The 9557-nt window shown below is 45.6% G+C and overlaps 1 protein-coding gene across 1 annotated transcript in view; it reads left to right on the forward strand.

Moving 5' to 3' along the window:
- The window catches only part of LOC137524267 (nuclear factor 7, ovary-like), a 63942-nt gene extending 60813 nt beyond the window's left edge, over nucleotides 1-3129 (forward strand). Inside the window, exon 12 of the mRNA XM_068243939.1 lies at nucleotides 1153-3129. Coding sequence (XP_068100040.1) covers nucleotides 1153-1760 — 608 coding nt within the window. The 3' untranslated portion in view covers nucleotides 1761-3129. The remainder of the gene's footprint in view (nucleotides 1-1152) is intronic.
- Nucleotides 3130-9557: the final 6428 nt, after the last annotated feature.

The raw sequence follows: 9557 nt of genomic DNA on the forward strand, positions 1-9557 counted from the left end.
ATGAAGTTCAAGGCTTAAGCTGGACCTGAACTCTTGCACAGGACATAGGATACATAACAGAAATGTACCCTGTATGTATTTAAAGAGTTTAGCCTGTCTCATTCCCCCTCATTTGTGTCTAATCATTAGTTGTAATTTGATCTCCCCCCGTGTCACATGACTGCCTATGGCAGATAAGCCCATTTGAAAGTACAGGCTGTAAACAATATGACTGCTTCCATGAAAGCAGGAAGTAGACACACTGCAGATGTATTTTAAGATTGTCTTGGCTGTAACAAAGACATTTTTTTTTTTGTTTAAAGGTTATTATGCTGTTGTGTATCTTTTTAGAGCAGAGAGGAGTTCTGCGTTCAGGTCCGCTTTATCCCTCCTGGCGGTTTATTAAAAACCACCAGGGTGCAACACAGCAGTTTTTTGGGGCTCGCTACATGATAGCCAATGTGCAGCGGCATCCCCCCACCCGCTTCGATCGCCTCCGGCGATCAGGAAATCCCGTTCATAGCCCTGGAGGGCTTCCCCGTCGCCATGGACGTCATCGACGCCGTGACGTCATCGGGAGTCCCGATCCACCCCTCAGTGCTGCCTGGTGCTGATAGGCCAGGCTGTGCAAGGGGTCTAAGGGGCGGACGGCGCCGCAAATCGGAGCGGCAGCGATCGGCGTGCACACGCAGCTAGCAAAGTGCTAGCTGCGTGTATATAAAAAATTTTTTTGCAAATCGGCCCAGCAGGGCCTGAGAAATCCTCCTGCGCGGCATACCCCGTACCGCCAGGAAGGTTCCAAACACTACAGTGTGGCAATCAATACTGAGCCGTCACTTGAATTCAAATCGGCAAAAATCACAAGGGTAGCCAAAGGTTTGCACAGCTAACTTTCCACATTTAAATTAATTTCATACAACTAAATACTGCTTCACTAAAAATCTTTGCTCGGACATCACCCCAGTACACAGACGTCCCTAGGAAATGAAAGACATGGAACTGTTATCTTTTTTTGTTGACCGTAAATATTACGCAGGCTGAGATGGGTGTTCCTATATTTTTTCATATGACTGTAAAAATGTGTGTGTGTTGTCTCCGGTTTATCATGTTGTTTTGCACATCTCTGGATACCTGGTTGAGTCTGTCTAACCTTGTTTAAACTTTCCATTTCAGGTGGTAAACAAATATGGATCTTCGGACAGGACTTGGTAACACAAGCTAGGGAGCAAGCCAAGGTGGCTTCTTACGGGCATGACCTGGGCTTTGGCAGCGAAGGCTTTACTGTTCACTGGATGGGCTTTGAGGGCATGAGGTGGCAAGAATTGTTACCGGGCCTGAAGAAGAAGGTCTCTACGATGGGCACGCCAAACGTTCTGGTCATCCATCTAGGAGGCAACGACTTGGGAGTTATCAACAGGCTGACCTTGATCGAAATTATGAAAAAAGACTTGGCTACGCTCTTGTCTTTATACCCAGACACAGCAGTTGTGTGGTCATGTGTGGTGCCCAGAGCCTATTGGTACAGGGTACCCCTGGAGCGATGTCGTAAGAATTTGAACCGCAACATCTGCAGGTTCGGAACAAAGATGGGATTCGGCACCATCTACCACTTTCAGCTTGAAATGATGTTTAAACAAGTCAGAACCACAGTCAAGAGGAAACAGGATCCCGGCCCCTCGACTGAGCAACTCGATATCTTCAATTTAAATGTTCAAAAAGCCATAACACAGGCATTGAGTGGGGCTACTGCACCACCGGAGGCCTTTGAGGATTCCAGTTAGTGTGTTGCCCGTAAGCATATGTTGTGATAGTACTTTAGGTTATGGTAGATATTCATTAACTTGTTAGTTGTATTAAGCAGTGCAGATCCTACATGATATGCTTCATAGGGTACAAAAGTATGACCAACTGGGTAAAACCCTTTTTTCTGTTTGTTCTTATTTTTTAATCAATTCTTTAGATTTTTTTTTTTTTAGTGGAGTCTTTGCTTGATGCCAGAGAAAAATGTACCCCTTTTGGCACAGGTAGAATCTGAATGCTGAGGTAGAGAAGGTGCTGATGGAGTGAGACAGCCCGGAGAAAATAAATGGAATGACCATCTGCCAATCAGTTTCTTCCTTTCTACGGAGAGAGGATAGTGGACAACCAGTGTCATTGTAGGATATATAAAATCTCCCTAGATGCTCACCAGAGATTATCTCAATGCAGAACAAAGAAGTCATCTTGGACAACAACAAAAATCTACATAGCTTTACATAGTGATTTTTCATAAAACTCCCAAGTGGCCTTTTCTGAGCTGCTGGGAAGTGAGTCTTCTTCATTCTGTTTCCACCACAATGGTTGGTGTGTGTTTTGCCGCTTTAGAGTACAAGTCCAAGTAGTTTCCACAATCTGTGTCCTTAATCATTTCAAACTGTGAAAGATGCCTTTGAAGAGCACCTGTGATCCAAGAATAGAGATTTCTTAAATTGTCTATTTCTAGCCACGTTATAAATAAGAACTTGGGAGAAAAAAAAAGCCCATCCTCACCTGTCCAGGAGGACACCCACTGGTCCTCACCTCTCCAGGAGGATACACACCGGTCCTCGCCTCTCCAGGAGGATACACACCGGTCCTCACCTCTCCAGAAGGACAGCCACTAGACCTCACCTCTTCAGGAGGGTGCTTACTGGTCCTCACCTCTCTAGAAGGGCACCCACTGGTCCTCACCTCTCTAGAAGGGCACCCACTGGTCCTCACCTCTCTAGGAGGGCACCCACTGGACCTCACCTCTCTAGGAGGGCACCCACTGGTCCTCACCTCTCTAGGAGGGCACCCACTGGTCCTACTCTTAATTTTTGCTGTGTCATTGGATCTCCTCTTGGCGCAGGTTTGAGACGTTTGATGAGTGTACTAGTCCACTTACCATTATGGGAATGGTAAGTTGATCGTGGCTCTGTCAATTAGTGACGTTCCTTTTACCTTCCCATTGGAGGTTCACTTTGGTGGCCATATTGGCAGATATCTCTGGAGGATCTTTGTTTCTGTCATAGCTGCACTGGGTGAGTAGCAGAGAAATAAAGGTCTGAGGACTGATCAGAGCCTTTATGTTGAGATGAGGTTTAGTGATGCTCAAATCCGGATCCGGGAGAAACCCAGACAGTTGCTATCCGGATATCTCCCAGTAAACCTCTGCGTGCTGGGTGGGGGTCAAGCTTACCTGTCTGACGTCGTCTTCGTCCGTCCCTTGGCGCCTCCCACCATGCAGTCCACGCGCATCACGTGACTACAAACACTTCCTCCTTCAACTCGGAAGGAGGAAGTGTTTGTAGTCACATAACCGCTGCAAGGGAGGAGAAAGGGATGGACGAAGAAGACGTCAGACAGGTAAGCTTGACCCCCCGTCCAGCCCGCACAGGTTTACTGGGAGATATCCGGATAGTAACTATCTGGGTTTCTCCCGGATCCGGATTTGAGCATCACTAATGAGGATGTTAATTTTTCCCTACAAGGTAATCCCTCTCGTTTTGGTTTAAAGTGTGCCGAAGGCGCGAACCTCTTGTCAAATAATGGTTACTTACCTGAGGAAGAGGAAGCCTCTGAGTTCTGATGAATCTTCCCATGCTGTCTTCTGGACCACCGTTCCTGCTCACGGACCCACAAAAGAAATCCTACAAGAGCTTATATGGTTTTTTTTTTTTAGATCCGGCCTGCTCTCCTTTTCATGCACGAGCGTGGCAATGTTCCAAGATGGCGCAACACAACGGTGCTGTTGCATGAAGAGGAGAGTGGCCTGGATCTTCCAGAGGGCCCCGGCAAGTGGCGGTAGGGACATGGAGGACACGGGAAGCCTCTTGATGTTTCAGGGGCTTACCTCTTTGGTTTCTGACTTTTGACCTGAGGTTTGCTTCAGGTTCACTTTAAAGCCCAGCAAAACTCAAAAATTAAGAAAGCTAATTGCTTGTTTCCTGTCCTCATTGGATTCAGCAGCAGATGGGTGGGTCAGTTAGATGTGACCATGTAACGGCCACAGTAAAAAAAAAGAATGATGGATGCCTGACTGCAATTCCCAGAATCCCTGCATTACAGCACAAACCACGTGTTTATGTGAGGAAGTGAGAGACGTTCACAGGAAATAAATGGTGACCAGTTATAAGACCTCATTCTGCCAGGAGGTAAATAGGCAAGCAGTAGAGGTCTAAGGGCTGTTTCACACTGGGGGTGATTGGGGGACGATTGAACATCGCTTGCTGTAGGTAGATGAATAGACGTATGCCCTTTCTTACGGTGATTTATACATTTGGCACTCTTACTATTTACCCCTGCTTCATTGACTCTTCATGCCTAGAACTTTTAACGGTTTTGGTTTCAGTTGCCTCTGTTGGGTCTCACCTGGTGAATACTTTTGCATTGTTGTCCCCTGAAGAAGTACATCTCAGAACACGAAACCTGTGAAAACACTGCGCTTGGCATGTACGTTTTTCCACTGTTATGTTAGTGTTTTTTGTATAAATAAGTCCTTAATACTGGCCTTTATATCCAGGCTACAGGCTTTCAAAACAAGTTTGTTGTTTTTTTGTAATGCTTGTTTTTTCCCCCCTCTGAATCTTTACATTTTGAATATTTGTTCTTTTAATAAAATTGTTTGTGGGTTTAACTTGTTTGTGTGATTTGACTTGCCACAGGTTAGCACAATCTTTAAATGTATGCTCTACCTATCCATGGTCTGTGAGGTGATATAAAGAATTATGGCTTGTATGCAGTTTTCATGCAAAATGTCTGCAGCTTAGAATTGGAGGACCAGTCTGAATATTTGGATTTAGCTTAGAACAATTCAGAGAGCGATCTGTTGCCTGGCCCATACACTGCAGGCCAATTCCCGATAGATTATAGCATGAAATCTCTCGGTAATCGGCCTTGTGGTGCAGCACTGGCCTTAGGCGCTGTCCCCCTAATGTAAAATGTGCAGTGTAATCTACCTGTCTGTGTGCGCTGCTGGCTACATGCTCTGGCCTCATACATGCGCCCCACATGATTGCCGGTATGGCATGGGCATGTGTGACATCACATGCGCCCACATATACACTGGCAACCACATGGGGCGCATGTATGAGGCCAAAGCATGTAGCCAGCAGCGCACACAGACAGGTAGATTATACTGCACGGGGCACATGTTACACTAGGCCGCAGTGATCTGCAAACTTGGCTCTCCAGCTGTTAACGAACTACAAGTCCCACAATGCATTTGCCTTTATGAATCATAACTGTGGCTGTCACTCCCGCAATGCATTGTGGGACTTGTAGTTCCTTAACAGCTGGAAAGCCAAGTTTACAGATCACTGCACTAGGGGAACAGCGCCAAGGGTTCCGTTGCTCGTCCTGATATCACACGCCATTACCGCCGCGGACCTGATCGAGCATGTCAGCCCTACATCTTGCAGCATGTTCGATCGTATCGTATCTACTTCAGCCCGAAATTGGTTGCCTGGTCGATCGGACATGCTCTTGGCGGCACCGATTTTCATGCGGGTGTAATAATTGAATCAGATGGTTGATAGGCCGCGAAGTCACCTGCTGTATGGCCACCTTTAACTCTATACAGTATATGATGAATTAAGAAATGCATGATTTAATACCTTCACAATAAATGTACCTGTAACACCTTGACCTGTGTCTGAAGCCTGGCACCATGGGAAATACTTTCCCTGCCTTTATATTCATCCTGGGAAAGCGTCCATCTTGAGCTCCAAGATCGCAATCGCACCAACATCTCACCCAAAAATCGTACTAAACTCACAATCGCATCAAAATCGCAATTTCATTAACATTGCTTCCTCAGTAACAGAGCTGGCAGATCAACCAGGTGATTACTAATCAATATGTAAAGTTTTTGTCTTGCACACACCAAAGCCGGGGTCAGGAACCTTTTTTGGCTGAGAGAGCCATAAACGCCACATATTTTAAAATGTAATTCTGTGAGAGCCATACAATATGTTTCAAACTGGCACAGTGCGCATGCGCAGCAGAGGGCTGTCCCTGTTGCCATGGTGATGTGTATACAGTTGATCTGTTGAGGCAGCAAAAGTGTCAGACAAGTCTTCAGCTTCTCTTGGGTTTCAGCAACATCTGCAATTTGCCATAGAGCCAGGCAGGAGAAATACTGACTAACAGCTTGTACAATTAGCTAGCTGACTTAGGGGTTGATTCACTTTGTAGAATGAGATCTCCGCACTTTGGCCCAATAGGCTGCCTATTGGGCCAATGAAAGTGCGAGGATCTCGTCTTACAAAGTTACTAGGCCTGACAGGGTCCAGACTGGGACAGTTTGAGCAGCTGTTAGTTTTGAGGGGAGTGCGAGTAAGTTAGTAGTGCATGCTAGAGCAGAAGCGTGCACTGCTTTGAAAATTTTACATGCGCTGCTTGAGCAGTGTATCTTAGTAAATTAACCCCTACTGATTTGTTTGTGAGCCAGATCTAGCCATCAAAAAAGCCACATCTGGCTCCCGAGCCATAGGTTCCCTGCACTTAAGAATTCCTCTTAAGTTCATACAGGGAGTGCTGAAGCTCCTTTTTGAACATTTGCATATAAAAAAAGCTAGCACATCAAATATTTATCTTTATTGCTTTCTTACAAATAAGCCAACGTTTCGGGGCCACGCAGGGTCCCTTTATCAAGGCACATGTTGCTCTAGGCAACAGTCTGTCTGCTGCTGCAGGGTAAACCTAGAAGGATAAATGAGAAGTCTCTGTTCCTCTTCACACTCACAGATGTGATGTGCATCCAGCAGGCGGCTACAGGTAGTGGCCCTGCATGGCTCCAAAACATTGACCTATTTGCAAGAAACAATAAAGCAAATTCTTGGATGTGCTAGCTTCTTTATAGCCTTAGGTGATTATTATCATGTTACAGTATACTACAAGTTTTTATTAGATAGTGAATTTTCTGCAGTCCAGTCAGGGATTCTCACAGTTTCTCAGCATATGAGGGGCATCTCCCTCCCCCCTCAGACAAGCTGAGACTGAGAGCAGAGATGTCTGTGAGAATAAACAAAGCACACACAGAGCCTGCAGGGGGCGTGCAAAACTTCTCCCTATCACAGCAGAGGCAGTGCATTCCTCTCTGGGTCTATGAAGGTATAGGAACTTATAGGATAAAAGAAATAAGGCTGAACATTTTGTTACAGAGTCTCTTTAAAACAGGAGGAGGATGGAGGAAGCCTCATTAGGATCCAGAGGTAAGTAATGTACTGTAAACACCAAAACAAAAGTATGATTCAACCAGTCTGACACAGTCTGTATGCATGTTGGATTATTGCGGCTCTGTACAATTAACAAGCTGACACACCATTGCATTCCAGCTGTTCTGGAGGTGTGGCTAGCTTACAGGGACAACAAATTCTTTGCATATTCAGCAGTGATGCATTGTGGGAGACCTCATATGCTCACTCCAATCTATATAACCACAAATACCTTCTGTTTTAAGAAGGCAATCTTCTGTTTTGCATAGCATTTTAGTAAAGAGGGCTTTTTTTTGTCCTTTATTGCCCCTTAAAGAGACTCCGTAACAAAAATTGCATCCTGTTTTTTATCATCCTACAAGTTCCAAAAGCTATTCTAATGTGTTCTGTCTTACTGCAGCACGTTCTACTATTACCATCTCTGTAATAAATCAACTTATCTCTCTCTTGTCAGACTTGTCAGCCTGTGTCTGGAAGGCTGCCAAGTTCTTCAGTGTTGTGGTTCTGTGATGCATCTCCCCCCTCCAGGCCCCTCTCTGCACACTGCCTGTGTATTATTTAGATTAGGGCAGCTTCTCTCTTCTCTTTTACAAGCTGGATAAATCCTCCTCTGAGCTGGCTGGGCTTTCACATACTGATGAATTACATATGGGCAGAGCTGTCTGCACTCTGCAGTAAGAAACAGCCTGACACTTCAGTGGAAGATAGCTGCAGGGGGAAAGAAACACACAAATGATCTCTTGAGATTCAAAAGGAAGGGTGTATACAGCCTGCTTGTGTATGTATGTATTTTCTATGTGTGGACATGCTGTACATCAATCTACTTCCTGTTTTGGTGGCCATTTTGTTTGTTTATAAACAAACTTTTTAAAACTGTTTTTAACCACTTTTAATGCGGCGGGGAGCAGCGAAATTGTGACAGAGGGTAATAGGAGATGTCCCCTAACACACTGGTATGTTTACTTTTGTGCGATTTTAACAATACAGATTCTCTTTAAGCCCCATCTACACCATACAATTTGTTGTCCAATTCAATTCATTGATTCGATTCAGTTCAATTTTCCATTGTTTTGCAATGGCGAATCGAATCCCGATCGGACATGTTGGATTGAATGGAATCAATGAATCGAATCCGACAAAATATTGTATGGTGTGGATGGGGCTTAAAGAAAACCTGTAACGACAAAAAGTTCCCCTGGTGGGGGAAGCCTCTGATACCTATCAAGGCTTCCACCGTCCTCCTGTGTCCCACGGTGGCGGAGATGTAAATATTTACCTTCCCGGCTCCAGCGCAGGCGCAGTATCGATTCTCCGTTCGGAGATGGGAGGAAATAGCCGATCGGTGTCGGCCCGCTCTACTGCGCAGGCGCAAATCTCCTGCGCAGTAGAGCGGACCTGACAGAGATTGGCTATTTCCGCCTATCTCCGTGCTGAGAGCCACAACAGCGCCCCCACTGGAGCCAGCGAAGGTAAATATAGAGGGAGGATTCCAGGACACTTTGAGGGAGCCAGCGCTGGATTGCCTGCAGCTACAGAGGTGGGGGATGCCACATTGGGACCCTGAGGCTTCCCCCTACCTAGGTGAGTACCCCCCAGGGGAACTTTTTTTTTTGGTTACAGGTTCTCTTTAACACACTCCTAGGAGTTGCTGGGTAATCTGTTACTATATTTCCCAACAAAGGGAATGTGGAGAAAATTTCTTGCCAATGTAAAGCAGCACAGAGCTAGCCCAATCGGTGAGAGATTAAACACATCCAATCCTGACTTACCATCTCCGTGTAGTATGAGGGTCATCAGATTTTGAATGCTCAGAAACGCAGGTAAATAACACCTATAGTGGCGCTTAGTCAGTAATTTTGGCGCCATCAAGAGAGCGCTCAAATTACGATAAAAATGGTGTAATTCGGCCGCCAGCAATAGCCCAGAGTCCACAGCGGCCTGGAGGGGGAATAGTAATTATTGCTGCGGAGACTTTTGCAGGAGCAGGGTGAGCCGTTTTTTGGCTTCACCCTGTGCCCCAATTTGCCGACGCCTTAATTCTATGAACTGTAGTATGAGAGCTTACAGCGTACATGTAAGTGGTAAAATGTGTCAATTAAGATTGACTGTGTATGCTTTAACCTTTATTGCGGAATACAATGCCCCCTTTCACACGTCTTAGCACTGTAGAAACCAGTTGTTTGCTTTTTATAAAGAGTACCTCCAGTATAAAAGAGAGCCTCTCATGATTAATTTAAAAGCAACCCAAACAATAAGGTCAACCTCCATTTAATGCAGGCAGGAGTTTCAGCGGGCGCAAGCCGAGCCGTCTTGCAGCTTCACCCTGCACTGAAATTTGCTGATGGCTTTTTTGAACGTATG

Source organism: Hyperolius riggenbachi, chromosome 7 (genome assembly GCF_040937935.1).
Source record: "Hyperolius riggenbachi isolate aHypRig1 chromosome 7, aHypRig1.pri, whole genome shotgun sequence".
Classification (NCBI taxonomy): domain Eukaryota; kingdom Metazoa; phylum Chordata; class Amphibia; order Anura; family Hyperoliidae; genus Hyperolius; species Hyperolius riggenbachi.